Source organism: Tamandua tetradactyla, chromosome 1 (assembly GCF_023851605.1).
Source record: "Tamandua tetradactyla isolate mTamTet1 chromosome 1, mTamTet1.pri, whole genome shotgun sequence".
NCBI classification, from domain to species: domain Eukaryota; kingdom Metazoa; phylum Chordata; class Mammalia; order Pilosa; family Myrmecophagidae; genus Tamandua; species Tamandua tetradactyla.
Genome location: NC_135327.1, coordinates 15,041,930 through 15,061,916, shown reverse-complemented (window position 1 = coordinate 15,061,916; position 19,987 = coordinate 15,041,930). Strand labels below are relative to the sequence as shown.

General features: G+C 37.7%; 1 protein-coding gene across 5 annotated transcripts in view; it reads right to left on the bottom strand.

Moving 5' to 3' along the window:
- The window catches only part of MROH8 (maestro heat like repeat family member 8), a 123,684-nt gene extending 104,884 nt beyond the window's left edge, over positions 1–18,800 (bottom strand). For all 5 annotated transcript variants that reach the window (XR_013179385.1, XM_077169238.1, XM_077169268.1 and 2 more), the window contains exons 1-3: positions 18,428–18,800; positions 3,641–3,759; positions 1,115–1,260 (exon numbers count right to left, since the gene is read on the bottom strand). Coding sequence is in view for 4 of the 5 variants with exons in the window: in XM_077169238.1 (XP_077025353.1) it covers positions 1,115–1,260; positions 3,641–3,759; positions 18,428–18,714 (552 nt within the window). In the remaining variant the exon portion in view is untranslated. The remainder of the gene's footprint in view (positions 1–1,114; positions 1,261–3,640; positions 3,760–18,427) is intronic.
- Positions 18,801–19,987: the final 1,187 nt, after the last annotated feature.

Sequence of the window (19,987 nt, the reverse complement as noted above, 5' to 3'; positions counted from 1 at the left end):
CTGCTCCTGGCCATTGTTGGTGGCCAATAAATCAGTGTGAAGCACAGGAGAATGGTTTAAAAAAAAAAAAAAGAAAAAGAAACAGCTAGGTGATTGAGCAGTGCCATGTACAACTATGTACTTTGGCTGGCAAAATAGGAATTAAGTTTACAGAGAACTCAATGCTCAGATCAGATCCCAACAAGCCAGAATGAAAGGCAGAGCAGACCCACCAAAAGGCATACTTGACTATGCCTAGGAGCCCGAATGTGAAAGGGCAGAGCAAGCGGTAAAAGCCTCAGGCTAAACCACAATAAATTCCCTGGAGCCCAAATACAAGAAGGGTGTACTGCCTCACTTTCTGATTGTTGATTGTTTCACTTTTCAGCATCCACTGCCCCTTTTTAGAGATAAGAGCATGCAATACATACATATTTAGGATTCCCCTGACTTTCAGTAGGTGTGGATGTGGCTCCAGTAAACTACCCCTTCCACTGAATTCAGGGATGGAGGATATGACCTAGAATAAGCTAAACTGTGTATTTTTTTAAAATTAGAGTAATTCTACATATATAGAAAATTCATACAGATAGTACAGAATTCCCATATAACACCCCCACCACACAAATAGTTTTTTTTATTACATTTTGCATTAGTATGGTACCTTTGTTACAACTGATGAACATCATCATTATAATCAAATTATTAACTGTAGTCCATAATTTACATTAGGGTTCCCTCTTTCATACTGGCTTCTATCATTTCCTTAAACATATTTTACTCTTTTCTGCCACAAGTTTGTTATACATATCATTTCCTACTTCTGGAAGGAATTTTAATTTCCCCTAGCTTTTCCTATTCATTCTTTAGATCTGAACTCTAAGGTTACTTTTTCAGAGGTACCTTCCCTTACTCCCAGGTTGTCTACCTCATTTGGCTGAGAAAAAACTTGAATGACAATAACTATACACCTACATATCTGTTTAATAGCTGCACAGTATTCTATTTTTTGGTAAAACATTTATTCATTCATTCATTATGTGAGAGTATATAGAGAAGAACTTAATAGATGCTTAAAATGTTTGTCAAAATAGAGGAATAAGTTGGATAACTCACAAAGATTGCTTGTGCGTACCTTTACGTCACTGTCAAAAAACTCCTGGATGGATCTGATCAACCTCTTGGTGATGACCTCGCTGAGTGGCCCCTGGTAGGTCAGGGTTCTGAAGCTATCTGTGAGGGATTCCTGAAGGACTCCAGGGATGTCAGAGGTATCCGAGTCTAATATCGAAAGAAAACATTGGATGATACCTGTGCACTGTGTAAAGTTCTATGGTTTACTGGAAAGAACCAGTGGACATCAGGATAGATACCCTTATTACTTGCTCTGTGACTCTGGCCAAGTCCCTTCTCCTGAGTCTCGGTTTTATCAGTAACAAATTCAATGTTCACTAAGGGCCTCTGAAGCTACAAAAACCTTTAGGACTGAGCCGTACGTAGCAGAAGCGTTTAGAACCTGGACTTTAAACCTAAACTGGTTTGAATCCTAGGTTCACATCATATTAGCTGAATGGCCCTCATCAAGTTAGTGGGCCTCCTGGAGCCTTAGTTTCCTCATCTGTAAAGTGGGGAGGTGTCGACCTCACAGAGTTACTGTGAGGATTAAGTGAGATAATATAAGCAAAGGACTTGGCCAGTATCCTGCACCTAATAAGCCTCAATAAATGGTAGATATTATTATTACTCAAACTCAAAAGTCTTTGACTGGGCGGGCCGCGGTGGCTCAGCGGGCAAGAGTGCTTGCCTGCCGTGCCGGAGGACCCCGGTTCGATTCCCGGCCCCAGCCCATGTAAAAAAAACAAACAAACAAACAAACAAAATATAATAAAACAAGAAAATGTTTAAAAATGTTTCCCTTCCTTCCTTCCATCCTTCCTTCCTTCTCTGTCTTTCCTTCCTTTCCTCCCTAAAAAAAAAAAAAAAAAAAAAAAAAAAAAAAAAAAAAAAGTCTTTGACTCTGTGGTGAAAAGAGCTTAGAATATAGTTGTAGCTCCTTGCTAATATTCATCTCTTCCCACTGATCAGGTTGCACTGAGTACTGAAGGAATCTCTTTATCTCCTTCTCCATCTGGGTCACGCTTTCATTAAGAGCATGGGCTCCAGAGTCAGCCTAGCCACAGATCCTGGCTCCCTTCTTTCTGGCACTCCCACCTTGTGTGACAACCTTACCTTCTCTGGGCCTCTTTCTTCATCTCCAAAGTGGGGGTGTTAATACACTCTACCTCATTTGGCTGATACTGAGCTACCACCAAGGAAATGTGAGCAAATATCTATTATTTCCTTGCTCATTAAGTGACAATGATTATAGTAGCATTATTTTTCTTGTCGAGTACCTTTACATACTTATTGCCTCTATTTCACAATACAAAATTAATTATACTATTGGGTTAATAGTCTTATTATTTTACTGTTCCCCTATCATTTGAGGTCTACTTTTGTACTGTTTTTGGTCTCCTGAATTATATAGCCTCTTCTGCAACCTGCCCCTATCTCCTGCCACATTCCTTCCACCCAATAAGTGCAGTAACTGAGCCATGTTCTTGTTTTACCTCTGATCTTTGGACAGGCTGTTCTTTCAGCCTGCATGTTTCTTCTTCCTCTCCCTCACCTCCTCTGACCTCCCTTTGCCTAGTCAACTCCTACTCATACTTTGGGTCTCAACCCCAGGATACTTGTTCTGAATCTCCTCTTCATCCATTTTGACTAATTATCCTCCTAGTCATTATAAACTTCTCTGCATCCTCCTCTATCCCATCACACTTATTACACTGAGATCCAATTACCTATTGTCTATAAGTAGATTGGGTCCACTCTGTTCACTGCTATATACCCAATAGCTATATCAGGGCTTCAATAAGTAATTGTTGAATGAATATACAAAGGAATAATGTAGTTCCTCAAACACACAAAAGTCTTTCCTGTATTATGCATAAGCTGTTCCTATCTAGAAAGTTCTTGCCACTACTTCTCACATATTATTTAGGTCTCTTTTAGTTTTAAATGATAACCTCTAGACAAGTGTTCTCTGACAACCATCATTTAAAGTAGGGTCCATTTTATTTTTTGTCTCAGCCTTGATTTTATTTCTTTAATTTGGCTCACTACAAACTGTAATTATTTACTTTCTGTTTACATTTTTTGGTTCTTTTCTGAACTACAGTGTAAGTTATTGGAGGATAGGCCCATGGTCCTCTTCACTGCTACTATGCCCAGAATGTGGTAATAAATACATATTTGTAGGATAAGTGGAAGCAAACAATTCTGCAGCCAATCCAAATCCCACCTTTGCATGAAGCCTTCCCACATTATGTCAGACCACACCCACCTTTCCCTTCTCAGAAACCCTCTAACCCTTGCACTTTGCTGCATATTATCCAGTACTGTTTGTTTCAGGACCAACTTTAGATTCCTATATCTAGAATAAGAAAATCCTATCTTATTCTGCCAACCATATCCCAAGGTCTCAAAGTCAGGGACCAAATTCATAGTCAAAGTAGCCACACAAATACACAATCAATATCTCTTGGCTTGACTTAAAAAGAGATTCCCTTCTTCCTGCTTACCCTCACAGCTTTAAAAAAAAATCCTTTCCCTATTTCACCTGTAAGTTCAAGGCTACTTGGGCCTTTTTCAATATCTTCTAAGTCGCTCAGCTGCAAATCCACACTTGAGTCATTGTCAGATGCACGAGGGATCACTACTTCTTCCTGACCACAGATCCTAGGAATAATGAAAGGATGAAAAAAATTTCAGGTGATTTCCTTCCAGGATCTTTAAAAGTTCTCCCTACTTTTCTGCCCCAGGCTCACTTCTCATGCCTAGGTCACTTTGCCAGCTCTCTTTTGCTTATTTGAAGCAGGTTCCAAGACTAAGCCTGCTTTCACTACCTCCCTGTTTCCACTCAATACTAAATGGTAAGCACTTCCCTATTTCATAACAATCTATTCAAAAACATAATTCTAATGTCTGCAAAAATATTCGTCACATGAATACGCAACTATGTGATGATATTGTGAATTACTGATTATATATGTAAAATGGAATGATCATATGTTAAGAATGTTTTTGTTCGTTTGCTGTTAAATTTTTTTAATTAACAGATTAAAAAAATTTAAAAAAGAATAGAAAAAAATATTCATCACATAGATGTCCCATGAGTTCATTAACTTTCCCCCATTTTTTGACATTTAAATTGTTTTCCACATTTTCTTAATGTAAAAATGCTTGGTTAAATAATTTTAAGCAGAGATCTCTACCTGCATCTCAGATTACTGTTTTAGGTTAAATTCCTAAAACTGGGATTACAATGTGTGCTGAAAGTTTCTTTATATAGATAATTAGATGTGGCGAAGATGAGTGACACCAGAGATGTAAGAAAGAAAATTTTTTAGTACTTACAGGTTCTAAAACAGAGAGGAGCAGCACATTCCATACGGTCACACAGGGAAACATGTCAGGAATGTAGGCTTAGCCAGGCAGGCACCAAAGCTGGGGGCTTTGCCTTTATAATGTTTATAGGGGTGGGGCTGTAGTGGTTGATCAACCAAGTGTGGGAATTGGGGAGTATTATATGCACATTTCACTTTGGGGGAGGCGTGAAAGATATGGGGTGGAGAGGGAGAAGCTATTTATCTTATATAAGCAGGTGCTGGGGATGGTCAAGAGGGATCTAACAACAGGGTCTAAGATATTATAGCATCCTTGACAATGCAGAGCCACTTAGGTTATTACTGACCTCAGAGATACTGAGGCATCATGATGATGCAAAAAAGTCCCTCTATTATTTTAATTCAATATACTAGGTAAAAGGATATGAACATTTTAGGTTTTGATATGAACTAATTGCTTTCTAGAAAGGCTATACTACATTTACACTTACATCTGACATATTTGAGAGTACTGTTCTCATCCTAAGTGTGATCGTTCTTTAATCTTTGCTAATTCTGTGCATAAAATGCTTACTTCTGGACCCAGTTAGCTGCAAAATAAGATGTAGTCTCCTCAGCAAACTGTTTTTCTATGTTTCCCTGATGACAGTTGTACTAGTCATTTATATTTTATGGATTTTAATGTTTGACATTTGAGAAAACAGATAGATGAAAACAAATTAATGAAAAGGGGATTACCAAAGCTTTCTAGCATCTTACAAAATCCTTTAAATGATAGTCCCAAGACTGGCCATGATGGCCTATGATCACATAAGCCTCCTGCTAAGGAGGCTGTTCTAAATTGCTAGCTGTGGAATGCAATATACGAGGAATGGAATGGCTTTTAAAAAGAGGAATTTAATGAGTTGCTAGTTTACAGTTCTAAGGCTGCGAAAATGTCCCAATTAAAACAAATCTATAGAAATGTCCAATCAAAGGCATCCAGGGAAAGATACCTTGGTTCAGGAAGGCCGATGAAGTTCAGGGTCTCTCTCTCTCCCTCAAGTGAGAAGGCACATGGTGAACAGTCATGGTTTCTCTCCCAGCTGGAAGGGCACATGGTGAACACGGCATTATCTGCTAGCTTTCTCTCCTGGCTTCCGGTTTCATGAAGCTCCCCGAGAGGCGTTTTCCTTCTTCATCTCCAAAGGTCACTGGTTCGTGGACTCTCGGCATTCTCTGCTCTCTCTGAATCTCTTTCATTCTCCAAAATGTTTCCTCTTTTATAGGACTTCAGAAACTTATCAAGACTCACCCAAATGGGTGGAGACATGTTGTCACCTAATCCAGTTTAACAACCACTCTTTTTTTTTTAAATTTTTTTTATTAATTAAAAAAAATTAACAAATGAAACATTAAGATATTCCATTCTACATATACAATCAGTAATTCTTAATATCACCACATAGTTGCATATTCATCATTTCTTAGAACATTTGCATCGATTTAGAAAAAGAAGTAAAAAGACAACAGAAAAAGAAATAAAACGATAACAGAGGAAAAAAAAAGATTATACATACCATACCCCTTACCCCTTGCTTTCATTTACCACTAGCATTTCAAACTAAATTTATTTTAACATTTGTTCCCCCTATTATTTATTTTTATTCCATATGTTCTACTCTTCTGTTGATATAGTAGCCAAAAGGAGCATCAAACACAAGGTTTTCACATTCACAGAGTCTCACTGTGAAAGCTATATCATTGTTCAATCATCATCAAGAAACATGGCCACTGGATTACAGCTCTACATTTTCAGGCAGTTCCCTCCAGCCTCTCCGGTACATCTTGAACAACAAGGTGATATCTACTTAATGCATAAGAATAACCTCCAGGATAACCTCTCAACTCTGTTTGGAATCTTTCAGCCACTGACACTTAGTCTCATTTCACTCTTCCCCCTTTGGTCGAGAAGGTTCTCTCAATCCCTTGATGTTAATTCTCAGCTCATTCTAGGGTTTTTCTCAGTTCCTTGATGCTGAGTCTCAGCTCATTCCAGAATCTCTGTCCCACATTGCCAGGAAGGTCCACACCCCTGGGAGTCATGTCCCACGCAGAGAGGGGGAGGGTGGTTAACAACCACTCTTGATTAAATCACATCTCCAGGGAGATGATCCGAGTAGTTTCAAACATATAGTATTGAATAGGGATTATTCCACCTTTTCGAAATGGGATTTTGATTAAAACATGGCTTTTCTAGGGGACATACATCCTTTCAAACCAGCACAGAGGCAAATGTAAGTTCTATTGGGTTTCTGGTCTCTATTTTTATTCCTTAGACTGGACTTCATCAATGTGCTACTCATTACAGACATCCTTGCACAAAATACATATATGAAATTGTTTCTTGGAACAGAAAATTTGGAATAAATCTGAATGATATCCCAGCCTTGATCCCTCCTCTGAGTTTTATGGTTAAATTACCTGTATACACATCAGCTAGGATATTCAACAGGCAACTTAACCTTATCATGTCTAAAACACACGTCTGGAGTATCATTCCAACCTGTTCCTCCATCCGCCCTATTTCTTCTCCTACGATTTTTTGTGTTTAGTATTTTTTCTATCTTCCCTACTTTAAAGACATCAAAGTATTCTCTCTATTTCCTTCTAAATATTTTCAAAATTTGCTCTCATATTCAGGTCTTTTATTGTTTGGGGAAGTAAGTTTTGGGATATGCTATAAAAAAGGATCCAATTTAAATTTCAGTTTTCCAAATGTGGCATGGTACAGTTTTTGTAGCATTTATTGAATTGCACATCCAAATGGTTCTTCTATGTCCTTTGCCACCCACCTATACCAAGTCATCATCATACCTGCTCTTGGCCTCCCAACTGTCCTCCTTGACTCCAGATTGCCTTATCCTTCAGTCAATTCTCTACATGGCAGACAGAGGGAGCTTTTAAAAAAATAGTAAGCTAGATCAGGCTAGTCCTTAAAATCCTCTAATAGTAATTAGAATGAAATCCGAATTCTTATTCTTGGTGATCAAGGTCCTGTATTTCCTGATGCTTGCCTCTCTCTCTCAACTCATCTGTTATCCTTTCGCCTCACTCACAATGTTCCAGCCACACTGACCTTCTTTCTATCCCTTCAACACAAGCTAAGCATTCTCTTGCTTTGGGATCTTTTTCACTCATCCTATTCCTATTCCCTTATCATTAAACACTCTTCCCTCAGAACTTTACAGGATTACTTCTGTTGTATCATTCAAGTGAAGGCTCAAATGTTACCTTATCTGAGAGGCATTTATCTATCTAGATTAAGAAGCATCCTCTCACCCCCACCCCACATTTTTCTTATTTTTTTTTCATGGAATTTAACCATCACCTATAATTATTCTATTTGTTTATTGACTGTATCTCATCAGACTGTAAAGCTCCACAGGGAAGAAACCTGTCTCTCATGTTCATACTTGAATCCCCAGCACCCAGCATTGTCAGCCTCATGGGGAGTGAATGAATAAGTAAGAAATACTATGCTGCTGTTAAAAAGAGATTGATGAAATAAAGTGTCAGTGGCTGAGAGATTTCAAATAGAGTTGAGAGATTATCCTGACGGCTATTCTTACACATTATATAGATATATTCTTTTAAGTTTAAGGTATATTAGAGAGGCTAGAGGGAAGTGCCTGAAACTGTAGAGCTGTGTTCTAGTAGCCATGTTTCTTGAAGATGATTGTATAATGACATAGCTTTCACAAGGTGACTTTGTGATTGTGAATACCTTGTGTCTGATGCTCCTTTTATTTTCTGTATGGACAGATGAGTAAAACATACAGATTAAAAATAAATAAATAATAGGGGTAACAAATGTTAAAATAAATTAAGTGGATTGAAATACTAGTGAACAATGAAAGGGAGTGGTGAGGGGTATAGAAAAAAAGGGGGGGGACAAAGATTAAAATATATTGAGTAGATGGAAATACTAGTGGTCAATGAGAGGGAGGGGTAAGGGGTATGGTATGATGAGTTATTTTTTTTTTCTCTTTCTCTCTTGTTTTGGAGTGATGCAAATGTTCTAAAAAATGATCGTGGTGATGAATATACTACTATTTGATTATATTGTGAGCTCTTGATTGCACACTATGAACACAACGTTTGTATATCAAGAATGTTCATGTTTGTATGTTGTTTTGGTTTGATAATAAAAAATAAATTTTAAAAAATGATAATTAAAAAAAAGAGATTGATGTAGAATACCCCTCCAAAATTCCCTCAATCCCCCTTATTCTTTCCTACTTTTTCTTCTTTTCATAGCACATAATCCCTGAGGGACTGGCTCAAAGGCTGGCCTTTGCTTTGTTCCCCCCAGACTGTTTCTGGGTAGCATCTGTTGAAAAGCATTTATAAAAAGCATTTAAAAATATACATAAACAATAGCCACTTAGTGTAAGGGATGGCAAAAAAAAAAAAAAAAAAAAAAAAAAAGGAGGCGCAGCAAACAGATGAACATCCTGGGAAGGAGAAGGCTGAGGAGGAAAATTTTTGAGGGAATAAGGGATTTGAATGGGGGCCACATAGAACTGGGAGTTGGAGTGCAACATATATGCCCAGAGCTGGATGCATCCTCAGAAAAGAGCTGAGAGGACCTTAGGCTTGCACCCTGGCTGATCACTGGCTCCATGCAAAGCAGGAAGTTTAAGGCTAAGACAGAGTTGTGGGCAGCCTGGCTTAACAATGAAGGAATACCCAGCTTGAAACCAGACCTCAAAGACTGGGAGATTTTTTTTTTCTCCAAGCTTTAAGGGAAATCTCTGACTGGCTGATTACTGAGATAACAGAACAATAATTTAGTGGACACATATGATCAGGAATATAGACTCTGTAAAAATAATTTTGAAAAGTCACTAAACAAATGCATGACTGCAGCCATCAACAATCAACAATAGTAAACTCTGGGGTGGAGGGAGAACCTTATTTCCAGAGGCACCACATTAAAATATTCAAATGTCCAGTTGTCAAACAAAAATTACAAGGAAACAGGAAATTATGGTCCATTCACAGAAAAAAAAAAAAAAGAAAGAAATTGACAGAAACCATCCCTGAGGAAGCCCATTCCTTGGACTTAATGTGCTCAAAAGGCTAACAGAAACCAGAAACAAGAGATCGGTGTAGGAAAAAATAGAGAATATCAATAAAGAGAAAGTACAAAAAGGAGCCAAATAGAAATTCTGGGCTGAAAAGTACAGTAGCTGAAATGAAAATTCACCAAAGAGGCTCAACAGAAGATGTGAGCAGGAAGAAGAAAGAATCAATGAAGATGAAGATAGGACAATTGAAATGATCCAGTCTGATGAACAGAAAGAAAAAAAAAATAAAGAAAAATGAACAAAGCCTAAGGGGGCTGTGGGATACCATCAAGCGTACTAACATATGCATTATGGAAGTATCAAAAGAAGACAGAGCGAAGGAACAAAAAGAACATTTGAAGAAATAATGGCCCAAAACCGTCCAACTTTGATGAAAACCCAGAATCTACACCACCAAGATGTTCAACAAACTTCAAGTGATAAATTCAAAGAGGTTCATATCAAGACAAATGAAAGCAAAACTTTCAAAAGACAAAAAATAACTTGAAAGCAGTAAGGGAGAAGCAACTCATCACTGCAACTAATTATCAATAACATTAAAAGCTGATTTCTCATCAGAAATCATCAAGAACAAAAAGTAGTAGGATGATATATTTAAAGTGCTGAAAGAAAAAAACAAACTAGTCAAATAAGATTCTATATCTAGCAAAAATGTCCTTCAGAAATGTAGGAGAAATGAAAATAATCCCAGATAAACAAAAACTGAGGGAGTTAACTGTCCTACAAAAAACTAAAGGGAAATCTTCAGACTGAAATGAAAGGACAGTAGACATATTAAGAAATAAAGAACTCTACTAAAGGTAACTACAAAGGTAATATAAATGTCAGTATCATTGAATTTTATTTGTAAATTTTCTATTTTTCTATATGACTTATAAGACAAATGCAGAAAATAACAATTATAAATCTATGTTAATAGGTATACAATGTATAAAGATGAAATTTGTGACAATAACATATGGGGGCATCAGAGTTGTATAGGAGCAGAGTTTTTGTATGCTATTGAGACTAAGTTGGCATTTATTTAAACTAGATTGTTATAAATTTAAGATGTTAGTTGTAATATCCATAGTAACCACTAAGAAAATAACTTATGAATATACAGAAAAGGAAATGAGGAGGGAATCAAAATGGTATGCAAGAAAAAAAATCAGACACAGAAGAGGGCAGTATGCAAGGATATGTATAACAAAACTACATAAGACATGTAGAAAACAAATGGGAAAACGGTGAAAAAAAAAGTCCTTATGAGCAATTACTTTAAATGATAATGGAGTAAGCTCACCAATTAACAGACAGAAACTTGCAGAATGGATGAGAATAAAAAAAACAAAACATGACCCCACTATATGCTGCCATAACAGACTCGCTTTAGATCCAAAGACAGAAGTAGTCTGAAAGTAAAAGGGTAGAAAAAATATTCCATGCAAATATTAATGAATAAAAGGTGGATAGCTATACTAATATCAGATGAAATAGACATTAAATCAGAAATTATTGCAGGCAGGAGACAAAGAAAGTCAATATATATTGATAAAAGGGTAAATCATCAAGAAGATGTAACAATTATTACCAAACAACAGAGACCCAAAATACACAAAGCATTGAAGAGAGAAACAGTTTTATAGTAATGTTGGAGACTTCAATAACCCAGCTTTAATAATGAATCGGATCTGCTAGACAGAAAATCAATAAGTGAAGAGAGGGCTTGATCAGCATTATAAACCAACTAGACCTAGCAGACATATACAGAACATTGCATCCGACACCAACAGAATATACATTTTTCTCACTGTACATAGGACATTTTCCAGGATAGACTATATGTTAGGCCAGATAACAAGTGTAGATAGATCTAAGAAGACTGAATCATATAAAATATCTTCTCTAACCACAATGAAATGAAGCTAGACATAAACCCAGGAAAAACTGTAAAATTCATAAATACATGAAAATTAAACAACAGACTTAAGAAACCAATGGGTCAAAGAAGAAATCACAAGGGAAATTAGAAAGTAGTAGTTGTTAACACAGTTTTATTAATAGTTTGAGATTAATAAAACAAAACACAATATACAAATCTTATAGGGTGCTTTGAAAGCAATGCTCATAGTGAAGTTTATAGCTGTGAATGTCTACATTAAACTAGAAGTAAGGTCTCAAATCAATAATCTAACTTTACTCATTAAGGGACTAGAAAAAGAAGAGCAAACCCCAACGAAAATTAAATATAAAGCTAGAAAGAAGGAAATAATAAAGATGTGGGAGAGAAATGAAATAGAGAACATAAAATAATAGAATCAATGAAACTTATGAGCAATTACTTTAAATGATAATGGAGTAAGCTCACCAATTAACAGACAGAAACTTGCAGAATGGATGAGAAAATAAAAAAAAACAAAACATGATCCCACTATATGCTGCCATAACACACTCGCTTTAGATCCAATCTCGCTTTGGATCCAAATCCAAAAAAATATTTTTTGTTAAAAAGATTAACAAAATTGACAAACTTTAGCCATACTAAGAAAAAACAGAAGACACAAAATAATAAAATAACAAGAAAGGGGGATATTACTACCAATTTTACAGAAATAAAAAGTAGTATAAGAGAATACTATGAACAATTATATGCTAACAAAGTTGACAACCTAGATGAAATGGACAAATTCCTAGATACATATTGCTTAGTTTTCTAACTGCAAAAATAAATACCAAACAATGGGTTGGCTTAACAACAGAAACTTAGTGGCTTGCAGTTTCAAAGGCTAGAAAGCTTTCTCCTGGGGTCAGTATCTTCTTTGGGCTTCCTTGGCTTTCCCATCACATAGCAATGCAATGGTGGTATCTTCTCCTTTCATTTCCAGATTTTAACTTCTAGCTTCTGGCTGCTTCCTGTGGCTTCTGCTCTATGATATTCTCTATAAGGCCTCCAGTACCAGGATTAAGACCCATCCTGATTTTGTTGGCCATACCTTAACCAAAAATAATATCATCACATGGTTCTATTTACAAAAATGGCCTCACATCCACAGGAATGGATTAATAAAAAGAACAAGCTTTTATGAAGTACATAATCTAATCTGCCACACACACAAATTACCAAAATTGACTCAAGAATGAGAAAACTTGAATATATCTGTAACAAGTAAAGAAATGGGATTTTGTTGGTTTGTCCAGAGTGATGCCCCGATGAATCCCAGAGTGATTTGATCAGTGAGTGGAAAAGTATTTGCAAAGTCCCCTTCGGGGAATGGTGAGAATGAGGGAACATTCAACCTCTCCAAGTTGAATTCTTGATATTCTCACAAGTAGTGTGGACAACCAAAGCTATAGGCTGAGCCCCCAGTCTTGGGGTTTGTTCATATGAAACTTAATCCCACAAAGGATAGGTCAAGCCTACTTAAAATTAGGCCTAAGAGTCACCCCCAAGAGAACCTCTTTTGTTGCTCAGATGTAGACTCTCTCTCCAACCAACACAACAAGCAAACTCACCACCCTCCCCCTGTCTACGTGGGACATGACTCCCAGGGGTGTGGACCTTCCTGGCAACGTGGGACAGAAATCCTAGAATGAGCTGCGACTCAGCATCAAAGGATTGAGAAAACCTTTTTGACCAAAATGGGGAAGAGTGAAATGAGACTAAGTGTCAATGGCTGAGAGATTCTAAACAGAGTCGAGAAGTTATCCTGGAGGTTATTCTTACGCATTAAGTAGATATCACCTTGTTATTCAAGATGTAATGGAGAGGCTGGAGGGAACTGCCTGAAAATGTAGAGCTGTGTTCCAGTAGCCCATGCTTCTTGATGATGATTGTATAATGATATGGCTTTCACAATGAGACTGTGTGATTGTGAAAACCTTGTGTCTGATGCTCCTTTTATCTACCTTGTCAACAGATGAGTAGAACATATGGAATAAAAATAAATAATAGAGTGAACAACAACAAAAAAAAGGTATGAACTGCTGATTCATGCTACCGCATGGATGAACCTTGAAGACACTTTGCTAACCGAAAGTAGCCAGTCATAAAGGATCACACATTGAACGATTTCATTTATATGAAGTGTCCAAAAGAGGCAAATCTATAGAGACAGAAAATAGATTGTTGATTGGCCCACAGCTGAGCATTGGCAAGTCAGGGGAAATGGGGTGGGGCATTTAATGGGTATGAGCTCCCTTTTTCAGGTGATGAAAATGTTCCAAAAATGATTGTGGTGATAGTTGCACATCTCTGTGAATATACTAAAAACCACTGAACTTGAACTGTACAGTTTAAATGAGTAAATTGTATGGTATGTGAATTACGTCTCAATAAAGGTACTGTAAAAATTTTTAAAAATAATTTTAAAAATTTTAAAACTGCCCAACAAAAAAAAGTCCAGAACTAGATGGCTTTACTGGTGAATTCTATCAAACATTTAAAGAATTAACACCAATCATTCACAATCTTTTCTAAATAAATAAATAAACAAATAAATAAAAGGAGAGAACATTTCCTACCTTATTCTATGAGGTCAGGATTACCCTGTTACCAAGGCCAGACAAGAAAAGAAAACAACAGGCCAATATCCCTTATGAATATAGAAGCAAAAATCCTCTACAAAATACTTGCAAACAGAATCCAACAATAGATCATATATACAAAAAATTGCAAAAAATCCACAGAAAAAATGACTAAAGCTGATAAATGAATTCAGCAACATTGTAGAGGATAAGATCAACATTCAAACTACAATTGTGTTTTTATATACCACTAATGAATAAGCCAAAAAAGAAATTAAGAAAATAATTCCATTTATATAGCATCCCAAAGAATAATGTACTTAGGAATAAATTTATGCAAGGAGGTTAAAGGCTTGTAAACTTAAATCTAAAAAACGATGCTGAAAGAAATTAATGAAGACCTAAACAAATTGAAAGATAGCCTATGTTCATGGATTGGAAGACTTGATATCCTTAAGATAGCAACACTGCCCAAAGCCATATATAGCTTTAATGCAATCCCTATCCAAATTCCAATGGTGATTTTTGCAGAAATGGAAAACCCGATCTTCAAATTCACATGGAATTGCAAGGGGCCCCAAAGAGCTAAAACAATATTGAGAAATAAAAACAAAGTTGGAGGAGTCAATTTCTTGACTTCAAAACTCACCACAAAGCTACAGTAATCAAAACAATATGGTACTGGCATAAGGACAGATATATAGACCAATTATATTAGTTACGGTTCTCTAGAGAAAAGAACCAACAGGGAACACTTGCAAATATAAAATTTATAAAAGTGTCTCATGTGACCGTAGGAACACAGAGTCCAAAATTCAGAGGGCAGGCTGCAAAGCTGAACTCCAAAGGAGAGGCTCACTAGCCAAAGCAGGAATGGAACCTGTCTCCTCTGAATCCTCCTTAAAACGCTTCCCGTGATTAGATCAAGCATCACTCATTGCAGAAGACACTCTCCCCCTGGCCAACTACAAATGGAACCAACTGTGGATGCAGCTGATGTGATCATGATCTAATCCTATGAAATGTCCTCAATGCAACAGATAGGCCAGCCCCTGCCCAATCAGATAAACAGGCACCATAACCTGGTCAAGTTGACACATGTCCCTAACCATGACGCCAGTGGAACAGAATTGAGAGTCTAGAGATAAACCCATCCATCTATTGCCAAATTATTTTTGACAAGGTGCCAAGACCATTCAATGGGAAAAGAATAGTCTCTTCAACAAATAGTGCTGGACAACTAGCCATCCAAATGTAAAAAAAAAATGAAGTTAGACTCCTACCTCAAATCATACAAAAAATAACTCAAAATGGATCAAATACCTAAATTTAAAAACCAAAACTATAACCTCTTGGAAGAAAACATTTTGATTTTTGGATTTATCAATGACTGCTTAGATACAACACCAAAAGTATAAGCAACAACAACAAAAATTCATAAATTAGACTTCTTCAAAATTAAAACCTTTTGTCCATCAAAGGACATTATCAAGAAAGTGAAAAAACTACCTACAGAAGGGGAAAAAAAATATTTGCACATTACATATCTGATAAGGAACTTGTATCCAGAATATGTGAAGAATTCTTACAGCTCAACAACAGAAAGACAAACAACCAACTGAAATATGGGCAAAGGACATGAACATAAATTTCTCCAGTCTATTCAAATGGCCAAGAAGCTCATATAAAGATGCTCATCACCATTAGTCATTTTGGAAATGCAAGTAAAATCACAATGAAATACACTTTATACTCACTCAAATGGCTATAATAATAAAAGAAAAACCATAGAAATTAAGTGTTGCTGAGCATGTGGAGAAACTGGACTTTCTAACATTGTTGGTAGGAATGTAAAATGGTCTAGCTACATGAAAATACTTGCAATTCCTCAAAGAATTAAACATACAGTTACCGTATGACCTAACAATTTGATTCCTGGGTATATATGCCCAAAGGGTAGTACATAAATGTTCATAGCAACACTATTCACAATAACCAAAGGTGGGAAACCCCAAATGTTCACCAATTTATGAATGGATAAACAAATTGTGGTATATAAATATGACATTATTCAGACATAAAAAAGAATGACATGTTGATACATGCTAAAATGTGTATGAGTCACAAAAACATCGTACTAAGTGAAAGAAGCCAGATCAAAAAAAAAAAAATCACATTTATGATTCCACTTCTAGGAAACACCAGAAAATAGGCAAATCCATAGAAATAGAAAGCAGATTGGTGGTTGGCAGGGGCTAGTGGGAGGAAGAATGGGGATTAATGTTTAGCGGGTATAGCATTTAACTTTGGGTGATGAAAATATTGTGGAACTAGAAAGAGGTGGTAGTTTTACAAGATTCTGAATGTACTAAGTGCCGCTTAATTGTTGACTTTAAAATGATTAATTTTATGCCATTTGTATTTTACCTCAATTAAAAAAAAAAAGTCCTCTTGGGAAAATACCTAGCAATAGACTGGGTTGGATGATAGGTTCGTTTATGTGACTTTTTAAGACACTGCCTATTTGTTTCCAGAATGGTTATACCATTTTACATTTCCACCGGTATATATGAGCCCTCCAATCACCCCATATCATTGCCAACATTTTGGTATTGTTGGTCTTTTAAATTTTAATCATTCTAATGCGTGTGTGGCAGTTTCTCACTGTAGTTTTATTTGCATTTCCTTAATGACCATGATGTTCATGTCTTCTTTGCTATTTGCATATCTTCTTTAGTGAAGTATCTATTCAAATCTTTTGCCCACGTTTTTCATTGAGTTGTTTACAGTGGTGTGCCAGTAAATGTTTAAAAGTCCCTCTAAGTGTGTTTCCTAAGTGAAAGCTCGTTGATATTTTCACTTACATTAACCAGTAAAATGTATGTGAAACAATGAAGACATATGTTGAAATTTCACGAGAAGTTCTTTCTGAATTGGTAATAGTTTACAAACACTAGGAGAATATTCCTAAAATTTTTGTGCTATGCAAAATGTAAAGTCTACAGATACGACACACTTTTAAGTTTAAACTCTATTAACATTTTTCTCCATCATTTTCTTAAGACTGTGTATCAGCAAAGCAGTAAATCAAGCTCTGAAGTGCAGCATTTGCCAATTCCTATGTTGTAAATCCTCCCATCACGGCCAATATTAAACTACCAATGCGATTTTGCAGAAAATGCACAGAAGCACACCATTAGATAGTACTTCCACTATACAACAGATAAAAACAATTTCAAAAGCACTGATAATAGTAAAACGTAATAGTATAATTAGGAAATGATGATGTTTGAGTATTATTAGCTTTGTTTTCATCATAAATTTATTTCATTGTAAGTTCGTATAATTTAATTTTTCTAAATAGCTGTTTAACAAATGGCTGGCAAAATCCTGAAAATTGAACAATTGACTTTCATCAACCAGCTGCAGCTGGCTCCAGTATACCATTGGCTCTTTGGCACCTTATTATTGAGTTGGAAATTAATTTGATTTCATTTTAATTCAAAATTTAATATCCATAAATGGCTAGCGGCTATCATATTAAACAATCCACTTCTATGTATGCAAGGAATTGCTCCTCCCTTATTTGGGATAATACTTCGAATAATAACAATAGCAAAAGCTATCATTTGCTTTAGATATTCACAGTAATTAAAAGCACAGATTCTGGAGTCAGACTGCTAGCGTTCAAATCCTTTAGTTTCCTTCTCTTTAAAATGCAAATAATAATGGTACATACCTCACGGAATGGTGATAAGGAATAATTGAAATAATGTACATAGAGTGCTTATTACAGTGTCTGGCTGTATTATAAAACACACAATAACTGGAGTTAGTTATTACTATTGCGTTCCTAGATAGGTAGCACTTCCCTTTTTGAGCTTGTTCGTCTGTAAAATTGGTCTAATATTCCCTCACACATTACTTGCACCACACAAATCCCTTTCAGATAAAAATTCACCCATTGGTCTTGGTCAGTTATAATCTCTGGGGGAAATAGCCATAATTTTTTAAGGAAAAAAATGATTTCAAACAGTGCTCTCTCCTCTCAATCAGACCCTTCACATTTCTTTAAAATTGGCCGGGCTGCGAAGAGATGCAGAGTGACAGGGTAGTTAGCCAATCAATGCGATTGACCAATCACCGGAGGCCCCGTCTCGGGCCCACCCCGAAGCCTCGGCCAATCGCGTCCCAGTAGCTCCCGGAATAAGACCGTTGAAAGGCGGTCGGTTCCATGTGGGCCGGGGCGCGGGGGAGAAGCGCATTTACAGGGAAGACCACTACGCCGTCTGAGCTCGAGAACTGGAATCCGGGCCGCGGTTGCCGAGAAGGACACGGGCCAGCAGGACGGCCAGGACTGACCTATGCTTAGAGCCCATCCCGGCACGCGGAGCCTGCCGCGAATTCTTGGTGTCCCCTCCGGCGCACTCTTGGAGCCACTTTTCCGAGCGGAAGTCAGCCTGCGGCTCCGGCCCTGGTGGGACCTGCTCGGAGGAATGGCGCCGCCGGGTGAGGTGTTGCGCATGGCTCGACAGCGGGGCTCCGCAGTCGGCACGCTTTGGGGAGCGGACTGTCGCTCGTGGGAAGCTAGTTCCCGCTGTCCGGGAGCCGGCCCGGCGGGGTTCCCTTCCCCTGCGAGGCAGGGGCATGGGCTCCGGCTCGGGCTCGGGCTCGGACCTGGACTCGGACTCTTTCGGGTCGCTGGTCTGACTGGGAGCGGGAGAGCCGGCGGGAGTTCCCGCCACTGGGGAATGAAGAGGGGCGGGGGCGTGTAGTGTGGAGCTACGGGTCCCGGGGAGGCTCAGCCCAGGGGGCGAAGGCGGCCTGGCCTAACCTCTCCGAAGCCGCCGGTAACCCCAGGCCTGGCTTCACTCATTCATTTGACCCCCTCTTTGGAGCGCGGGTCCCCGAGCCTGGCGGCCTAGATCTCGTCTTGGCGCCGCCCTTACTCCTTGTGATATTTTAGCCAGATGGTCCTTTCTCTTTGCGCAACAGATCCTCGTTTGTGGGAGTCAAGAACACGTCTCATCTTTCTTTAGTAATTGAGAGTGTAGGTTCTGAAATTATACTCCTTGAATGCAAACTTGTAGTCTGTCACGTATTTGTTGTGGGAGCCGGCCCAAGTTACTTAACTCCTCTGCACCTTGGTTTCTTTTCTATAAAATGTCTCTACATTATCTGGCTCATAGAGCTGCTGTGAATATTAAATGAGATAATCCCTGTGCAGACTTTAGAACAGTTCATGGCACTGAGTAAGGATTAAATAAAGTTGGCTATTCTTACTTCATTGCTTTAGTGAGTGGGTACTGTTGCAGGGTGCATGTAGTTTCACCACCCTTTGAGGAAGGGTGTGCTATTGTTATTTCAACTTGACAGATAAGATGGAAACAGAAGGGAAATGACTGCCCAAAGAACACAATAAATGGATCAATGGCTCACTGCATCATTATTTGAGAAATCAAAGATAGTGTAATGGTTAAAGGCAGATTTTGGATTTAAACTGCCAGCAATTTGATTCTCAACTACTTATGTGCCTTATCATAATGAACTACTTCTGAATCTCAGTTTCTTGGTCTGTAAAATGCAGAAAATAGCCATCTGGTATGGATGCTTTGAGGATTTAATGAAACATGTGAAGCGTGCCATCGTAGTATGTGGCATATTTGACACAAGGATTCAAAAAACATGAATGCGAGGTGGGAAGATTATGATTCTGACACATGCTGTGTTAGGGGAGTTTGTGGTCTAGCTGGAAAAGTGCTAGTCATAGTCATTCGCTTGATCTTAATATATTGAGAGCATGTATGTCTACTAGTCACTGGAGATTCAGCATTGATATCTTGACTCCTCTTACATCTTCATATCTGTTAGCAAATCTGGCTTTAACTTTGAATTCTAACCAACACTGACCACTTCTCACCA